Genomic DNA, 20,531 nt, shown 5'->3' with positions numbered 1-20,531 from the left:
TGAAAACTATATTACACACACACTTTATTCAACATGTAAACATCACTACACATTTTTGGATTTAGGTTGTGGCATGGCCAATATGCCTGCCATTATTGGTGATGTTGTGACACAGATGAATAGTAAAGTTCTGCATGACCCGCTGAAGTGTCGGAATATCGATGCTGTCGAAGACCTCCTGAATGGCTATTTTCACCTTAGTAATGGTGTTGAGGTTATTGCTGTATACCTTGTCTTTAATATAGCCCCACAAAAGAGGCATGTGTTCAGGTCTGGAGAATATGGTGGCCAATCAAGGCCCATACCAATGGCCTCAGCATACCCCAGAGCCAGAATGCAGTCCCCAAAATGCTCCTTCAGGACATCAAACACTCTCCTGCTTCAATGTGGTCAAGAACCATCTTGCATGAACCACATCTTGTCAAAATCAGGGTCAATTTGGATAATGGGGATGAAATCATCTTCCAAAATCTTCATGTACTGAAACTTCCTGGCAGATTAAAACCGTGTGCTGGACCGAGACCCAAACTCGGGACCTTTGCCTTCCACGGGCAAGTGTTCTATCACGTACTGTTCAGTAGTCACCGCACCATCAAGGAATAGCACATTAATTATTCCATAACTGGACACTGCACACCACACAGTCACCCATTGAGGGTGATTCTCATTCCCCCATATGTGCCAATTTTGCTTATTGAGGAACCCATCCAGATGAAAGTGGGCTTCGTCACTAAACCAAACCACACAGTGCACACTAATTCCCATCATACCCACAGCCAACCATGCAATCTGAATGTCCTAACGCAAACCATTCAGCAGTTATGACAATTTTATTTCAGGTAGTTCTATAACTGTCACCCTGTACATGCTACAATTCAAGGTCCTCTACTAGCAGAGGGCTGCAAATAGCTAGATGTGAAGAATAAAGATGTAGAATGTTAATAACATTTGTTTTATTTAAAAATCTTTAAGAGCTATCACACTAAAAAATCATCAGAGGCATTACTTTTCAGCATGACCTCACATCTTAAGCAAATCTTTCATTAAAAAAACTATTGACAATAACCCCGAAAATGCAATTCAGTTCACTAATTTTATTATTATCCAGTTTCCACTTACGTTTAGGTCTCAGTGCCTGCAGTTGTACAAACATAGGAATAAAACTGTAAAATTAGTCATTCACCCAAAGGTTCGTTTCAATAACAAAGTACTATTCTATGCCTGGTCCTACTGGGGTTTATAAGCCTTCACCTTCAACCTGGGGTACTTGTAATATGAAAGCTAAGTCACAATGTAACTTGGCGTTTTCTCTCCCATAGAAACCATACCCAGAAGAATAAATGATTTATCTTACAGAACAAATTCTTAGACTGGTCAGGGATCAAACTCTAAAAGTCATTATTTATAATATAAATATCATTATTAAAAAAGTGCTTACTTTCCAATTGTGAAATCTTTGATGATCTAAATAACTGTCTATCACTTCAGGTGAATATTTACTTCCCTCTATAAATAACCAAATAAACTGCCCTAGCTTAGCACTGAACAGAATGGTAATGATGGACATGCTAATAGAAATGAATGAATTAACTTACTTTTGCTGAGTTAAAACTTCATTGATTGCCCACAGTAATGACTCTTCTGTTACATTGTGGAATAGTAATTTAACTGCATATCCTTTGTCCTCAGCTCGAATCAAATTCACTTTCTGATCACCAAATAGTGGTATTCCTACAACTGGAACTCCATGGTAGACAGCTTCTTGAAGACTCAGTAAGCCACCATGTGATATAAACAACACAACATTTTTATGTCCTGTACAAAATAAAATAACATTATTGACATTTTTCCCCCGTATATCTTAGAAAGCACACACACAGACAGAGAGAGAGGGGGGGGGGGGGGGGGGGTTAAAAAGACATAAGAGTTGAAACATAGTGATACTCGCATAACAAGGTGACCTCCCCAATAGTAACTAGGACATATTTCAAAATCTAAACCATTCTTTCTATAAACATGGTATTCTAAGGGAAATGGGCAGAAGGAGCCAGGTAAACTTGATTCGCAAGACCCATATAAAACTGTAAGTTGACAAATGTTAAACAAAATACTTTGCTACATGATATCTAGCAAGCCTTGTAACTAGATAGAAAAATTCTTGAGAGGCAGAATGCAGCAAGAAATCCTGGATGGACAGCCCTCTACAGCCACAGGAGTAAAATCAGGTCTGCCCCAGGAAACTATAACAGTGCTATTACTGTCCGTACCATTGGTAACTGATAGAATAGGGTATTTATTATGTGTACAGACTTTTTTTGGATGATTTTATATCCTTAACAAGTGATATTCAGTCAATATTGTAGCAACAATCAGTTAGATCTGGGCTAAAACCAACCATGTGAAAAGGTAAACAGTTTTTGACAAACCAAAGAAACGTTTTGAACTTCACAAAATATTAAAAAGTAGTAATCTTTGGATATAGAATTAATTAATTTCAACTGGACTCAGTCATGTCACACTAATGTATTAGAATCTGACATGAAGACAACAAATTCTCATTTTAGATCAAGCGCACGACACGCAGTGATTTATTAATAAATACTGGGTAAGTGAATTCTGTCAACGAAAGAGATCCCTTATAAAACATTTATATGGATCAAAATTTATTAAAGTTCTATTAGTTGGGAACATGTCCAGTCAGCAATCAGACAATCAGCAGGCACCAAGCACACATAAATAAAAGCAAAATTAATTATCACTGTCTACTTTGCTTTGCTGTGGTTGGTGTTTCAAATGCTGAGAAGTCTGAACTTGCACATACTGTAGGAAAACACACCTAAAACTTCGAAGGATTTGTTTTGAGAATAATATCTACAACTGTTCTTTAGCCCTTTGTGTATCATTCTCATTGATAAAGTGAATATAAAATTATGAGACAAGACAGGTGGCCAGTACTTATCTTCATAATGTGATATTTTAGTACTGTCATGAGACACACAAAAAAATACATACACTAACCTAGCTTTCAGTTGCAGTTTCAATGAGTGAATTTTCCGTTTTATTCAACTGTCGATCAAATTAGAGCAGTAATAGCTAACACAGAAAAAATATACCTAATCAATTTGTTACGTAAATGGAGTGAGAAGAAACCCTTATTTATGTTACAAAGACAAGGCACAGATAAAATTTGGGTATTGTAAATATAAGGACACAGATAATGTTCAGGATTCTAGAATGCGGCAAGAAATATAAATTGAGTCTATGGTATACCAAACATCTTCTTTCAATACTAACTATTAACTAACAAAAAAAATCATTATTCTTAAATGATTTAAGTTCATTGCTTAATGATGACAGGATAAGACAATCTCAGACCAAAAATTAAGTATATTACCCAAAATATCATTTTGGGGAAACCATTTCCCAAGATGTACATTATTTGGCTTCCCAACCATAGTATCTTGATCCCATTTCCACAGTACTTCTTGCTTCAGTTTTGAGAAAGCTTTCATAAAGGCAATGAACTTGTCATTTGGCATTTCAGAGGCTTGAACATTTGTTCCCAAACTGAAGAATATAACTCCTTCTTTTGAATTATCCAAAATTGTTTTAAGGTCCTGCAACATCAAAAAGTGAACATTACTAAAACCTGTATTACTGGCTGACAAATACTATATATTCTTTCTTTTGATACAACACCTAATTTTCCTTGCAAATAAAGTTTCATAATTACTAATACAATAAATAACCTATGATTCATGAAGTTTAACAAAACACATACAGTGAAATGAGTACATTCATTCGTTCAAATGTAAACTTGACAGCACATAAAACTGGAAATGGAAAATCACAGCCAGAGTTGAAGTCTAACACAGTACTGACACAAATAATATGTATCATGCCATTTTCCTGGGTTACGCTGAAAACACATAGAAGAAGAATTATTGTGGTAATTACCTGTATTGGCTGACAGTAGTTGAACAAAGATTGTATACCTGTTGTAAATATACTAGTCACAGTGTATTTGCGTTACTCCAGGAATGTTGAATCAGATTGTGTACATGTATGGAAAGTGGTTGGTATTGAATTGTAAAGAGAAGGAGCAATAAAATACAGTCATCATCACGAGATCACTGGCGAGCCTCCAATTCAATTACATCATCTTCTCATTTTATTAATCAAGAAGTCAGTTTTCAGGTGGAATGGATTCTATAGGACATGGGGTGCTGTGGATGACCCTGCACCATGGTTGATACTATTTCACAGATCCACTGTGAGAGCTGTCCAGATTCACTATTTGGGCCCACAGTTAGGAGTCCCTATGACCATAAATTACTCTTTCTTTACAGGTTCTGCTGATGCACCTGCAGTTTCTGTGGAGCATTGCAAACTGGATTAGAAACTAGTTCTAATATTCATAATAAACACAATGTACTAAGAGAGAATTCATTCTGTCAGTATTCTAGTGCTATTCCAAGAAAATACAACAACCTTTCTGCAAATGAACTATACTGTTATTAGCTACATAAGCACTTAAGAGGGAAACTTCTGCTGGTTGCCACTATAGCTGAATGAATGTCATGTGGCAGTCTTTGTAACTGGTTAGAGGGCCATCAGCTACAGATGGAAGATAATTAAATAGTGGAACATCATCACACAACAGTAAACAAACTGCATCATAACAGACAGCATATCAACGGCAGCAGTATAGTGTCTACAGAAGTTCCACAAACACTATGGGTGTCAGCACAACCCACTGTGCTGCAACAAACAACAAATAACAGGCAGGTGTATAGACATGACCTTCATGTTTGACATCAGTGGTGTGCGCCTGACAGTAAATCGGATAAACATTTGTGCCTGAAGGCGATAAACTCAGCAGTCACAATATGCAACCACAAAGTACTGACTACCAACTTAGGTCTTGCCACACCCTTTACAGTGAAACTTTTATTTGTTAACACCATTGAGCCCTTATTAGGTGCTGATTTACGTGGGCATTATGCATTAATGGTGGTTTAGAGGAGAGGATGACTGCAGACCACAGTCGTCGACAACACAGTAACTGGTACAAAGGAGTGCTCAGCCTACAGCACAGTACAAAGAATAGTGTACGATATGCTTGCCTTACTGGGTATCTTTGTCCTTGTATATTCTTTGAGGAAAGATGAGTAGTGGCTAGTGTGCTAAATGGTCATTGTTGCTGGAGTGCCAAGATATAATGAAACAGTTTGGGAGTATATGAATAAACAAAGTACTAAAGTGTGTGTGTTTATATTGTGAAAAAGAGCCAATTGCAGTGTAATAAACAGTGTTTCAATGGAACTGCTGCATGTAAAGAATTACTTCCACCTTTCTCATGACTGGTGTGTGGTATGACTGTATTTATCTGACCAGTATTTATTCCTCCCCACACTGATCAGAGTCATTACAATAGACAACACCATGATAAACTGCAAAGAATGCTTTAACCAATTTACAGACATCAGCACAGCACAGAAATGTGCATCATATCAATACCACATCTAGTTAACCCATTTAACAGCACACACACATAATTGCCCTAGAGCACCTAACAGAAACAGAGGCCATATTTGAAGAAATGGTCCAAGCTGGGATAATTCATCATTTTGAGAGCCCATGGTCTTCACCTTCGTACCTCATTCTCAAGAAATGTGCCTAATGGCACCCCTGTGGTGTTTTTCATGCTTTAAATGCCAGGAGAAGACCTGGACAGTTACCCTACACCTCACATTCAAGATTTTAGATGTGCATTAGCCGGTCCAAAAGTTTTAAGTATCATACACTGCCACAAAGTGTACAACCAAATAACTGCAGTGCCTTGTGACATCCTGGAGATTGGTAATTACACCATTTGGTGTACCCCAGCAGTTTAGACACACAGAGTTTGTCTATTAGTTTATGATGGATGTGTGCACCATATAAAAGGAGAAAAAAGATTGTGGTTCATTACTTTTTGTGCATCTGTGATTTGGCAAATACCATACACTACAAAGAACTCACCACTGCTCAGACTGCAATCCATAACTACAGCATTTACTGGCTGACCCTTCACAGGACTGTGACTTGCCCAAATCCTATGGTCAGGAACCAAGTTAATGTGATGGTGATATGTCTCTTGGTGGAAGCCAAGGCCCTTAGATTAGATTAGATTACATTAGATTCAGTTTTCGTTCCATGGACCCAAAAAATGAGATGATTCTCGTGGCTGCTGAACTTGTCAGAAAGTATGACATAAAAACATTTGAATATAATACTTACTACCCTGATCATTGTCAGGAGATTGTCAAAACAGGTGAATACAATGCGGTAAACTGGAACAGCTAATATTTACAGAATTAACACACTGTCAGAATGAAACATTGTTATGCACTATTAATAAAGTTATCATACATAAAATACCTAATCTTGACTGTTGTGACCAAGTGCTGTCAAAACTGAAATCTAAAAGACATTTTTATTCAAGCTGGCTTAACAGTCCCTGTTAAGATATTCATCTGTAGAGTAGAAAGAGTTGCCTATCAAAAAACCATGATTATCTGAAACTAAGTTTTTAATGGTTGCTGGCAATTTATTCAAAATGTATGTTCCTGAATAGAGGACCTCTTTTGGACCAATGTAAGTGATTTTAGGTCTTTATGTAGATTGCTCTTATTCCTAGTATTGATACTATGTATTGAGCTATTGGTTCGAAGCAGAGACGTATTACTTGCAAAAAATTTCATTAAGGAATAAATATACTGAGAAGCAGTGGCTAGAATACCAAGTTCCTTGAACAGATTTCTTAATGATGGTCTTGAATTTACACCACATATGATTCTTATCACACACTTTTGCTCCCTAAAAACTTTTGCTCAGTATGATGAGTTGTCCCAGAATATGATCCCATATGACATAATAGAATGAAAGTAAGCAAAATATGCAAGTTTTTTACATTTATATCTCCTACATCCGAAATCATTCTCACTGCAAATACAGAATTGTTTAGGTGCTTAAGCAATTCTGTGGTATGCCCTGAATTTATTATCGAGTTGTAATCCCAGGTTGACACCTCTACTATCTGCATATCTTCATATGCTGCTTCACATACGGGAAGGAAATCTCTTACAGGTTCTGAACTGCATATAGTGGGTCTTCTCAAAGTTTAATGACAGTGAATTAGCTTTAAAGCACTTATTAATGTCAGTGGAAATTTGATTAGCGGCTATTTCTAAATCTCTACTTGACTTGCTACTTATTGCAATGTTTGTATCATCTGCAAACAAAGCAAATTTAGCATCTGGCAATGCAACAGATGAGAGGTCATTAATGTACACAAGAAAACCAATGGACTCAACATGGAACCCTGAGGAACACCACATGTAATTAATTTCCAGTCACATGAATACTGACTGCTTACTGCACAGGTATTTCACAATAACACCCTTTGCTTCCTGTTAGATAGATAAGACTCAAACCATTTTGCAGCACTGCCGGTGGCACCATAATATTCTAATTTACTTAAGAGAATGCAGGGGTGTACCTAGGGGTTGGCAGGAGTGGCCCCCGCCAGGGGCGCAAGAGCAAGGGGTGGCGCAAATTCCAAAGGCCGCCGACGATGATGTGACAGAGCGCCACGCCGCCCTCTGAAAGAATAATTCTGCGCCGCGGCCAGTCTGGTACTAGAAATTGTGGAAAAATTTGCTGCAGAATGGAGAAGAGATAGTAAAGGAAGACTGTCTGATGACAAGAATCCTCTTCGCTTTACTGGGAGGCACTTTCCTCAGGTCACTCCAAGTGATCAGTCCAAGAAATGCAGACTATGGTGTAGATGTGCAGTCTGCTCAAAACAGAATGTGCGCCGCTGTTGGTATTATCTTTTCAGATAAACTTTTGCAAAATACTACTACTACTACTACTACTACTACTACTACTACTAATTTATCCTTGATTTTTTGCAGTGCTCAGCTAATATACTACTACTACTACTACTACTACTAATTTATTCTTAATTTTTTTGCAGTGCTCAGCTAATATATATTACCCAAGCTGAACCTCCTTACTCCATGAACTTTTTTATCAAAGCACAAGAGCACATAACCTTGCAAACCAGTTTTGACATCTTCATCTTCCTGCGAATGCATAAAGTGTGATTGTGGTCAGATCCAGTTGACATATTTCTTGTTTAATTGGACAAGTAAAAATATACTCTATATTCATGGCAAGTAAATATTATTTACTTGTTATATTACCTTATGGCAACAGTTGCAAAATATTACCTGAAAGTACCCAGAAAGTCATATTAGACATATTAGACCTATTTAATAACAATTATCACATACACCTATAAACAAGATTCGTTGTTAATATTACTGGTCTCATTAATTTTCTTGGAACAAGGGAAAATATCAGTCTTTCTGTATTGATAAAGGGGTGCATTTTTTGCTTCCTGGGGGATTCTTTAGATGTCACCATTTTAAATTCTTGCTAGGGGCACCACATACCTAAGGTACACCACTGAGAGAATGCTGTGGTTCATACAGTCAAAGACTTTTCACAGGTCACAGAAAATGCCAGTAGCCTCTAATTTATTATCTAATGAATTAAGTACATTCTCACTGTAAGTGTAAATAGCTTTCTCTATATCAGAACCCTTAAGAAATCCAAACTGTGACTTGGACAATATATTATTTGCAGTCAGATGCTTAAGGAGACACTTTAACACAATCCTTTCAAATATTTTTGAGAAAGCTGGCAGAAGTGAACTTGGTCGGTGGTTTGATGGTATCTCTTTATCCCCCTTCTTGTAAAGAGGCCTAACTTCAGCATATTTTAGCCAATCTGGAAGTGTTCCACTGATAAGAGTTCGATTACACAAATAACTTAAGATAGAACTCAACTTTCATGAGCACTATTTGATTAACTTTGTTGATATGTTATCATACCCGTTGGAATACTTAGATTTTAAGGATTTATGATGGATGCTACTTCTATGGGAGATGTTAGTGTTATTTGCATTTTGTTGAAGTTATTTTTGAAGACTTATCTCAGGTACTCCATTGCACTGTTCACCAAACCCGATAACCCCAAGCTGTCAGTAACAGAAATGAAGTACTTGTTCAAGAGGTTTGCAACACTACCTGTACTTTTTACCAAAGACTCATTTATTTTTAAAGTTATCTGTTCCTCTACCTTTTTGGTCCCACCTGTCTCTGTCTTCACCATATCCCATGCAGTTTTTATTTTGATGCCAGATGTAATTATCTTTTTCACACAATAAAGCTGCTTCGATTTCTAGATTACTTGATTCAATATTTTGCTGTATTATTTGTAATTCATTACATTTCTAACAGCACAGCTATTCCTAGATAGTAGATACAGTCTCCTTTTTGTCCCACATGATATCTTTATTCCTTGTGTAATCCATGGTTTATTTTTTGACTTCTGTGTGATTTGAGTTACCTTTAGGAGAAAACAATTTTCAAAAGTGGAGCGAACTTTATTAATGAATGCTTTGTATTTTCCATTTGAGTCATAAGTATTACAAACATCTATCCAGTTCATATATTTGAGCAATTTCCTGAATTTCGCAATTTTTGACTTATTTATTACCCTCCTGTACTCAGATTTAATAGATTTTTTATCCTGACAAGTTTCAAGATTTAACATAAGATGCTGCATGTCATGATCAGACAGCACATTTACTATTGGTTATGTGATATGACTTTTTTTCCCTAGATCTGTCTACAAATATATATTATCAACAGCAGTCTCAGAGCATTTACATATCCTAGTAGCAAAGTTCACAGTGTGCCAGAAATCTGTAAAGCAACTGTCAATAGTGTTCAAACTCTGCACTAGCAAACAGCAAATATGACTCTCAAGTTACTGACTGACTGTTTTGTGTGGCTATTAATTAAAAAGATGCCAATGCATGGGCATGGTCATGTAGCCAGTGCCAGCAATGCAAATTTAGATAATGTGTACTTGCCAACATTAGGCCATTACAAGGCTCTCGAGCCAGATGCACCCATGTAAACAGTGATCTCGTAAGGCTGCTTCCAACTATGATTGGCTACAGACACCTTTTCACAGTAGTGGACAGGTGTATTTGATGGGCAGAAGCTGCAACCTCCATAGATATTCCTGCTGAGACAATAACAAACACCTTCATTGCTACCTGGATAGCAGGAGTTGGTTGCCACCTCCACATTGCTACAGAACAGTGCCAGCAAATCAGATCCATTTTGTTCCAAGAATTACCCATTTTTTCTGCATCCAGCATCATCATATGACAACCTATAGCCCCACCAGCAATGGAATGTTAGAAAGAAGGCATGAGACACTAACAATGGCTCTCTTGTGCCACTGCGCATAATGGTCAGAGGCCTTTCCCTTCATTCTTTTACACCTTTGCACAGTGTACCAGTCAGACATCAGAGTACTGTTAGCAGAAATGATGTATGTGAAGCCGTTACACATTCTGGCAGACTACCTCACACCTACACCGTTACTGTCTGCAGAGTTGATGGAACAGCTCTGAGGCCTGCGGCCAAGATCCGAGGCCCACCTGCTTTGCACCATAGTGAACATCCCATTTTTGTCCACAAAGATTTGGACAATTGTACTCACATCAGGCTCTCACCACTCCATCCACTGTACACAAACCCCTGCTCAATGCTGTGACGAGGCAATCACACCAGAGAGAGCATACAAAACCACAAAGGTCTCAGTCAAGTGATTGAAGCCAGATTGGGCCCTACCTTCACCTCTCCAAGACACCACACTGATGCTACAAGTCTTACCACTCTCAGACATACTGACTCCAAAGAGCTTTGCAATAGTGCACTAACTTCCTGGGGTGGGATGCCAGAAAATGAAAGATTTAGTAGTCATATCAAAAACTTACTTCCTCGCAGGACGCAGATGTTCTGGACGTGGAAGGCATTTGGAAGAGATATTAAGTGGTAAAGAAGTCACATGCTGTGACCTTCTAAGCATCAAATGAATCTTGTTAAGAACTGTGAGCTGTTTGTTGTGTAAATTTCATGTTTTACATAGATCAAACAAATCAATGCAGTAAAACAAGGAATAGTTGTTGAAAGTGGGATTCAACTCAAAGACTGCTATTCTAGACTTGCTTATTAGTCTCTCAACTATGCCACCAAAGTATGAAGTCACTACATTAAGCATGGCAATATTCAGGTACCTCTTACTATTATTCTGTCCTTGACTCCACCTCATGATTTTGACTTCAAATCCATTTCCCCATCTGAACAAACTTTCCGTGGGTTTTTGGAGGGTGCATGCTCTGTGCTGAGTGTCAATAAGGCACAAATATCCCAGTAACACATGCAGTTACAAGTGACCTTTTCTTTTATGAGCAGTACTGTGCAGTTTGTAGAGTAACTGATGCCTATGTAACATGGGGGGCAATTCAAAATTTGGCCACTTTTACTATTTGTGCTGCCAAGTGTGCATACCTTCATTCTTCATGTTCTGTAGATCCTATCAAGAAAAAGACCTTCAGGGGTGTAGAATGAGTCAGGGTATATATTTATATGACTACACTTTTATTTTTCCAAGAAAATAGTTACCTACATCTGTGACAACAGAGGCTACTTACATTACACTACTACTTCTCATACAACTTTACAATGGATCTGTCTGTTGGGCCCTAAGTAACTTTGGCTAAATAGTCACTTTTTTTCCAATTTTCCACTGTTATTTCTGTAGAGTCCCCACACAGGGAAATACTGTATCCTCTAATGTGTGCATTGACTCAAAATTCCCATTTCTGTATACTTTCAGAAGTAAAATACAGCTTTGGCATTAAAAATGAAATTTTCAACTATGAATATGTAACATAAGCAATAAAATAAAGTTTTGGATTTCGAGGCCAACTGTTTACCGAATATATACTTTTATTTTCAAGAGACATACAAAAATTTCAGTATTAAATCAATCAAACAGGAAATGCAAGATTGCTTTAGTTGGATATTGCATGCAAAATTGCTTTAGTTGGATATCGATCTTATATTCACCTTTGGAAGATCTTTTGCAGGTTTAATATGCATTCCTCCAACTTGAATTGTATTTGGTGTTAGTGGCTTTCATGGTTGTTGATGAGAACCAGGGAACTGCTTTTGAACAATTTCTCAACAGATGGTAAATTATCAATATTCTTAGAATATGACAACATAATTTCTTGTTGATTGGGCACATAAACAAAGAATCGCAGTAATTCAACAAGGAGCCCATACACACTGTTTAATGTCCATTGTAAAAAATTCATATTCACAGGAATATCAAGCATTATGTCAGGAATGTAGGCATATGCAGCAGGATTGCCAACTGCATCACCCATCACAAATGCTAGAGTATTAGGAATTTGTTGTATAATACTGGCATTATGCTTGTGAGCCAATCCAAGAAAACACTCTGTGAAAACTCCAGCTATGAGGAGATCGAACTTCTGATTATTGGATGTTATTAGATCTTGTACTTCTGGTGTACTGATAGCATTCTTGCACATTGAACTTCCAATGGTGCTAGAGAAGAGAAGTAAAATAAATGGGTTAACTTCACCCATTTCAAACAGGGACATGTTTCTCTCTTTTCCTGTAAATAATAAAGTGAGGCAATAATAGGTAATGCTGTACATCAGATATGAGTTTTATTCTACTATGTATATATACTTTATATTAACACTGGTTTACTTACGGAAACTGTCCATTGTGACGTTCAATTTAATATCTCTTATGTTCTTGACCGGGGGAGACTGTGGGAATGGACTAATCACAGTCAAATTATGTCCTCTCTGTGCTAGTTCATGAAGCAGTGGTGACAAAAAGACCATGTGGCTCTTGCTTGGAACTGACATAACTGACAGAATGTCAGCTCCCTGGCACTGTGTGATAACTCCAGTTAGCAAAAGTATACACTGCCAGAATCTCTGTAACATAAAAGTAAAAACACAATAAAATCTTTGTGTATGTTAGCTATTTAGTTTTTAACCATTTAGTTTCATATTCCATGGGTCATTTGTATGGTAAATTGTAATGATGTGCAATGAGTCATTTTACATTAACATTGCAAATTAATTTGTAAATGCATTTATATGCTGAACATTTACAGATAGTTTTATTATTATTATTTCTTTCTTGTCTCAGACGATATGTCTGGTTAAAAATGGAAGGTGACGCGGACCTTGATCAAGCGTGACTTCCTTTTAACTGTACGGTATATGTTGCATTGCATTTAGGAACTTTCGGGTAATTGAACAAGTGTCAATAATTACAGATTTCTGTAGTTGTATATATAAGTTTGGATGTAGCTGTATTGCATTGATGTACTGGTGGATATTGTGTGGTATGACTCCTGTAGTTGATAGTATAATTGGTATAATGTCAACTTTATCCTGATGCCACATGTCCTTGACTTCCTCAGCCAGTTGGATGTATTTTTCAATTTTTTCTCCTGTTTTCTTTTGTATATTTGTTGTATTGGGTATGGATATTTCGATTAGTTGGGTTAATTTCTTCTTTTTATTGGTGAGTATGATGTCAGTTTTGTTATGTGGTGTTGTTTTATCTGTTATAATGGTTCTGTTCCAGTATAATTTGTATTCATCGTTCTCCAGTACATTTTGTGGTGCATACTTGTATGTGGGAACATGTTGTTTTATAAGTTTATGTTGTAAGGCAAGCTGTTGATGTATTATTTTTGCTACATTGTCATGTCTTCTGGGGTATTCTGTATTTGCTAGTATCGTACATCCGCTTGTGATGTAATCTACTGTTTCTATTTGTTGTTTGCAAAGTTTGCATTTATCTGTTGTGGTACTGGGATCTTTAATAATATGCTTGCTGTAATATCTGGTGTTTATTGTTTGATCCTGTATTGCAATCATGAATCCTTCCGTCTCACTGTATATATTGCCTTTTCTTAGCCATGTGTTGGATGCGTCTTGATCGATGTGTGGCTGTGTTAGATGATACGGGTGCTTGCCATGTAGTGTTTTCTTTTTCCAGTTTACTTTCTTCGTATCTGTTGATGTTATGTGATCTAAAGGGTTGTAGAAGTGGTTATGAAATTGCAGTGGTGTAGCCGATGTATTTATATGAGTAATTGCTTTGTGTATTTTGCTAGTTTCTGCTCGTTCTATAAAGAATTTTCTTAAATTGTCTACCTGTCCATAATGTAGGTTTTTTTATGTCGATAAATCCCCTTCCTCCTTCCTTTCTGCTTAATGTGAATCTTTCAGTTGCTGAATGTTTGTGATGTATTCTATATTTGTGGCATTGTGATCGTGTAAGTGTATTGAGTGCTTCTAGGTCTGTGTTACTCCATTTCACTACTCCAAATGAGTAGGTCAATATTGGTATAGCGTAAGTATTTATAGCTTTTGTCTTGTTTCTTGCTGTCAATTCTGTTTTCAGTATTTTGTTAGTCTTTGTCTATATTTTTCTTTTAGTTCTTCTTTAATATTTGTATTATCTATTCCTATTTTTTGTCTGTATCCTAGATATTTATAGGCATCTGTTTTTTCCATCGCTTCTAAGCAGTCACTGTGGTTATCCAATATGTAATCTTCTTGTTTACTGTGTTTTCCCTTGACTATGCTATTTTTCTTACATTTGTCTGTTCCAAAAGCCATATTTATATCATTGTTGAATACTTCTGTTATCTTTAGTAATTGGTTGAGTTGTTGATTTGTTGCTGCCAGTAGTTTTAGATCATCCATGTATAGCAGATGTGTGATTTTGTGTGGGTATGTTCCAGTAATATTGTATCCATAATTTGTATTATTTAGCATGTTGGATAGTGGGTTCAGAGCAAGGCAGAACCAGAAAGGACTTAATGAGTCTCCTTGGTACATTCCACGCTTAATCTGTATTGGCTGTGATGTGATATTATTTGAATTTGTTTGGATATTAAGTGTGGTTTTCCAATTTTTCATTACTAAGTTTAGGAACTGTATCAATTTAGGATCTACTTTGTATATTTCCAATATTTGTAGTAACCATGAGTGGGGTACACTATCAAAAGCTTTTTGGTAATCAATGTATGCATAGTGTAGTGACCTTTGTTTAGTTTTAGCTTGATATGTCACCTCTACATCTATTATCAGTTGCTCTTTACATCTTCGTGCTCCTTTGCAACAGCCTTTTTGTTCTTCATTTATAATTTTGTTCTGTGTTGTATGTGTCATTAATTTCTGTGTAATGACTGAAGTTAATATTTTGTATATTGTTGGTAGGCATGTTATGGGGCGATATTTAGCTGGGTTTGCTGTGTCTGCTTGATCTTTAGGTTTCAGATAAGTTATTCCATGTGTAAGTGTATCAGGGAATGTGTATGGGTCTGCAATGTAACTGTTAAATAATTTAATATAATAGAAGGAAACATTCCACGTGGGAAAAATTATATATAAAATCAAAGATGAGGTGACTTACTGAACGAAAGCGCTGGCAGGTCGATAGACACACAAACATACACACAAAATTCAAGCTTTCGCAACACACTGTTGCCTCATCAGGAAAGAGGGAAGGAGAGGAAGTGGGTTTTAAGGGAGAGGGTAAGGAGTCATTCCAATCCCGGGAGCGGAAAGACTTACCTTTGGAGGAAAAAAGGACAGGTATACACTCACACACACGCACATATCCATCCACACATACAGACACAAGCAGACATATTTGGTCTTTAAATATGTCTGCTTGTGTCTGTATGTGTGGATGGATATTTGTGTGTGTGCGAGTGTATACCTGTCCTTTTTTCCCCCAAAGGTAAGTCTTTCCGCTCCCGGGATTGGAATGACTCCTTACCCTCTCCCTTAAAACCCACTTCCTTTCGTCTTCCCCTCTCCTTCCCTCTTTCCTGATGAGGCAACAGTGTGTTGCAAAAGCTTGAATTTTGTGTGTATGTTTGTGTTTGTTTGTGTGTCTATCGACCTGCCAGCGCTTTCGTTTGGTAAGTCACCTCATCTTTGATTTTATATGTTAAATAATTTAGTTAGATGTGAATGTGTTGAGGTGAATTTCTTTAGCCAGAAATTTGCTATTTTATCTTTTCCAGGGGCTTTCCAATTGTGAGTAGAATTAATTGCTTGGGTGACTTCATGTTGCAAAATTATCACTTCAGGCATTTGTGGTATCATCTTGTACATATCTGTTTCTGCTTGTATCCACCGTGCATGCCTGTTATGTTGTACCGGGTTTGACCATATGTTGCTCCAGAAGTGTTCCATGTCTGTTATGTTTGGTGGATTGTCTATTTTAATGTGTGTGTTATCTATTGTCTGGTAAAATTTCTTTTGGTTTGTGTTGAATGTTTGGTTTTGTTTCCTTCTGTTTTCACTTTTTTTTATCTTCTAAGTCGTTTGGCCAATGCCTGTAATTTCAGCTTCTTTTCATGTAATTGCTCTATCACTTCTTGTTGTGAGATTTTACCTAACCTTTTTCGTTTTTTTTTCTGACATTTCATTTCTTATAAATTGCGTTAGCTGTCCGATGTCTTTTCTCAGTTTTTCTATTCTGATCTGTAGCCTGTGTTGCCATGCTGGTTTGGTGGGTTTCTTCTGTGTGTTGGTTGGTTCTGATCTCTGCCTAGTGTGTATATTTAGTGTAGTGAGTGCTCCTATATAAACCAGTAGTTGTAACTCTTCCATAGTTGTGTTTTCATTTATTTTGTTGTGTATGATTGTGTTGATAGTTTTTATTGTTGTTTCGACTTGTGGGTTATTTGGCGGTCTATGCAAGAATGGTCTAAATGTCTGTATTTGTGTCTTTGTATTCTATATATGTCAGCTGAAATTTTTCTTCTATATCTAACATGTGTGTCACTTCGTGTTCTATTTGTGCTTGTTCTGGTGGCTGTCTTAAGATTTCGTTTTCCTCTGATTGTTTAATTGATGCGTGTTGTTCTTTGTTTGTTTGCTCTGGGATGTTTGAGTCCATTACTGTATTTTCTTCTTCTTCTGATTGCACATTATTTTGTTCCAGTATTTGTTGTACTTGTTGTTTGATGTTTTCAAATTCTGACTGGGGTATCCTGTTATTTTTGATTATTACACGGATCTGATCAGCTAGTCGTTGTTCTGTTAAAAATTTTAATTCTGGGTATCTGGTAATAAATGTTGTGTATACTTGTGATCTGTATCCAGTTGTGTTGGTTCCTAGGTTTGTTGCTTGGTAATAACAGAACATGAGGTGTCGATTAACTTCATCTGACCATCTCATCCTCTGTCTTTGTTTTCCTTCTAGGGTGGTTGCAGGAAGCATATCCTGCAAAACACCTCTATTTGGATTTAAATCATTTTCCAGTTGGCTAGCAGTGTCGTTACCATTGTGGGCGGGCATAGAGTTCAAGCGTCGTCCCCGACCATGACGGCGCTTGTCCGAGGCTTCTTTAGTTCTGTCCTGAACCAACTAATCACACTAAAAGGGGGGTTAGCCCTATTAGTGGTTTGTTCTTTTCGTCGCCTTTTACGACTGGCAGAACATACCGGAGACCTATTCTTTTCCCGAGCCTCCACGGGATTCATTGTTATTATTATTATTATTATTATTATAGTTGTTATTATTTTGTCCTCTACAATACAATGTAATTAGTATTAGAGTTTACCACGAAAATTTGAATAATTCCCTGCCGATTTTGAATTTCCCGCCATTTTTCCAGATGGGGAAGAGGGAAAAGAGGTAACTGATTGATCAGTTTAATTAATCAGTGAATTAATATCATATCAGAATTGAGGCAGAACCTCTTCTTTTACCTTCCAAACATCAAGGCCAGAAGTACTAGGTTTGAGTCCTGATGCAGCGCACGTTTGATTTCTTAGGAGGGAGGGCTGGCGTTTTCCCAGAGGGGGAGGGTAGAGGGACTCCCCTATGGGCTGGGAATTTCCCAGAGGGGGAGTGGGTAAGGAGGGGTTGTTAATTAGTCAATTTAACATCAATTTGACATCAAAACTGGCGTATAATCTGCATTATCCTACTACTCTCACTCTATCAGATGTTCCCTCTCATCTTCATCTAAATCCTTTTCCCTTTCAATAATATAGCCTTCAAATTCGTTTTTATACAGCCCTTCCCTTTAGTCGAACCCAAGATTTTGGTCTGGGAGTGCTGAGCTCATAGAAATTCTCTAGAGTAAACAAAGGTATTTGCTTAAATTATTATAATATCAATTACAACAGCGTGAAAATTGTTGAGGCGTAAGTATGAAAGCTATGTTGCTAAGAATCTGTCTCTCTTTTTTTCATTAAGAGGAAACTGGTGTAGTTCTGGGGTCGATGGGGGAGGGGGGGGGGGGACGCTGCAGCCTAATAATACCCTCCTCCCACCCTCCTCCTCCCTGGTTTCGCCTCGTCTCTGCCTTCTCCAATTCCACTAAACATGACAACATTGTGAAACAATCTTTCAAAGATTTTTACTCGCCAGTTAACACTCAGCATTTCTAAGTGTGATACTCTGCGGATTTTACACACGTGAGACAGTCATATAACTGAAAGAAATGTTTTTAGTTATACAACATTCTTTGCAACAATTAGAATCGTGTGCTAACAAACTTCTCAAAAAGCACACCAACTGTGACTTACTGTTCTCAAATTCTCCTCGACCCTTTCTATTTGGAGAGCGCTGCAAAAGTTAGCTGTCAAATTGTCTTGGGTGTAGTGTACGTTGTTTGTGTGCACAACGTTGCAGGGTGGCACACGAATAGTTGACATATTTATTATTGCCACAACACTTATTTCTAACATTAGAATTTTCAAGTTTTGCACATAGGTAGTATAGCCCCAGAAAATGTATTTTATATCATCACATATTCAATATGCGCTCAACTGCAGCGGACAAGGCGAGTACGGTACACATATTCTTTGCAGCTTTGCGGCAAATGTCTTCATTTATCTCGTTGCACTATCCGGACTCTATAGCTGGCCAACCTTAATCAAAAAGTTAACTTAGCTAATCGTTAAACCGTTACTAAAAGAGTTAAACGTTAAAGCGTTACTTTACAGGAGATTTATTGGAAATTAAAGTTAATAGTTAAGTCAGAATAATGAGCTTTTACGTCGTGGGTACAGTTAAATGAGCAAGTGAATAAAACGTGTTACCAATGCGTAAACAAAAATGTTTTTGTTGCGGAAGTTTGGGTAGGATAGCGAAGATACAAAAAAAATAGTTTAATCATTTAATCACTTAGTTTAATAATTATTTGGTTATCAAAGTTAAATCACGGGAAAATGATATACAGAAGAATTTGACTGCATCTGACATAAGGTGCATATTTCCTTTTATGTACATCAATAAGTTTTCATCTGAGACTTTTTAGTCCCTTAAGTTGGCTAACCTGTGAAAGCTTCACAGCTGCTTATCTTTTATTTATATGAAGAGTCTAGTTATTGTTTTCTCTTGTTTTGGCATGAATATATTTTTAGAGCGAAATAAAACTGTGTGCATGAGTTTCTTATTCCACTTGAAAGCAGGGGGAAGAATTAAGAAGTTCGGTGTTAAAAAACGTAAATTTTATGGAATGCAGTTTGCCGAGTGGACTAACTCTGGTGCTTCGAAGCAACAACTGAAATATTTGGATGATGGGCTTGACAGTATTAATGCTGATAATATAGAGACGCCTTCTATTGATTCAGGTTGTGTTATTGTTGAGCTCTCTGTTTTATCTGAACTAATAAATAAACCTTTGCAGTATAAGCAATGTGGCAATAGTGGTGTGTAGGGAGTTTAGGAGATGCATGCTAGAGGAGACTGTGCATCATAATTAACAATTGTTTGTAATTTTTGTGATTTTAACGAATGTGATTGTACTTGTGATATAACTACACAGAGTGTGTTTAACACAAATATTAAACTTGTTTATGCCTTGAGGTGTACAGGCAAAGTGTACAGAAGTGCAAAATTTTCTGTACTCTTATGTATGAACTTAACCCCCCCCCCTCCAAGGTTTGACAGGCAGGGGCAGTGGCAAGGGGGGAAAGCTATGGGGGTTATATCCCCCCCAGATGGAGTATCATATTACACTGGATAAAATGACTTCAGAAATCAATCTTTTTTATAATTATGTAGCAATATAGGTTGCAATGTATTTCAAACACATTTTAACAAAAGAATAAGAGTGGCAAATGGCTTACTATCTAAACCAATAAATATTATTTAACTTAAAATGGGTATCTTATTATTTATTAATACACATTTTTTACCCTGAACTCCAAAACAGCTACCAAAAACTACTTTAAGCAACACTAAATTTTACCAACTTGCCAGTGGAGGACCCCAACTCTCCTTTTGTTACGCGATATTCCATTCCCCCCGACCCCCCCCCCCCCCCCCAATTAGCCCTCTCCCCCCCTTAACCGATTTCCAAATTGCCCCTGTTGACAGGTACAATAAAATTATTCTGCAGACTTTAGAAGAAGTAGCAGATGGTAGTATGAAAAATGCTCTTCAGGAAAGTAGACATGAAGACAGAAATACATGTATGTCTGCATCCCTGGAGGCATCCTGGCGGGAGGCCAT

The 20,531-nt window shown here is 37.2% G+C and overlaps 2 protein-coding genes across 2 annotated transcripts in view; both read right to left on the bottom strand.

Annotated features, from left to right (window-relative positions):
• Positions 1–12,105, bottom strand: part of LOC124797650 (UDP-glycosyltransferase UGT5-like) — a 22,842-nt gene extending 10,737 nt beyond the window's left edge. The window contains exons 1-3 of the mRNA XM_047260802.1: positions 12,045–12,105; positions 3,395–3,617; positions 1,596–1,815 (exon numbers count right to left, since the gene is read on the bottom strand). Coding sequence (XP_047116758.1) covers positions 1,596–1,815; positions 3,395–3,617; positions 12,045–12,077 — 476 coding nt within the window. The 5' untranslated portion in view covers positions 12,078–12,105. The remainder of the gene's footprint in view (positions 1–1,595; positions 1,816–3,394; positions 3,618–12,044) is intronic.
• Positions 12,104–20,531, bottom strand: LOC124777630 (UDP-glycosyltransferase UGT5-like). The gene is made up of 3 exons (XM_047253107.1): positions 20,490–20,531; positions 12,724–12,955; positions 12,104–12,621 (listed from the first exon to the last, which is right to left on the bottom strand). Exons 1-3 carry the CDS (start codon positions 20,529–20,531, stop codon positions 12,104–12,106), a joined length of 792 nt encoding a protein of 263 aa, XP_047109063.1.

The sequence above is a fragment of the Schistocerca piceifrons genome, chromosome 1, assembly GCF_021461385.2.
Source record: "Schistocerca piceifrons isolate TAMUIC-IGC-003096 chromosome 1, iqSchPice1.1, whole genome shotgun sequence".
NCBI lineage: Eukaryota > Metazoa > Arthropoda > Insecta > Orthoptera > Acrididae > Schistocerca > Schistocerca piceifrons.
The sequence above is the reverse complement of the archived record's forward strand: the minus strand, read 5'-3'. Positions and strand labels throughout refer to the sequence as shown.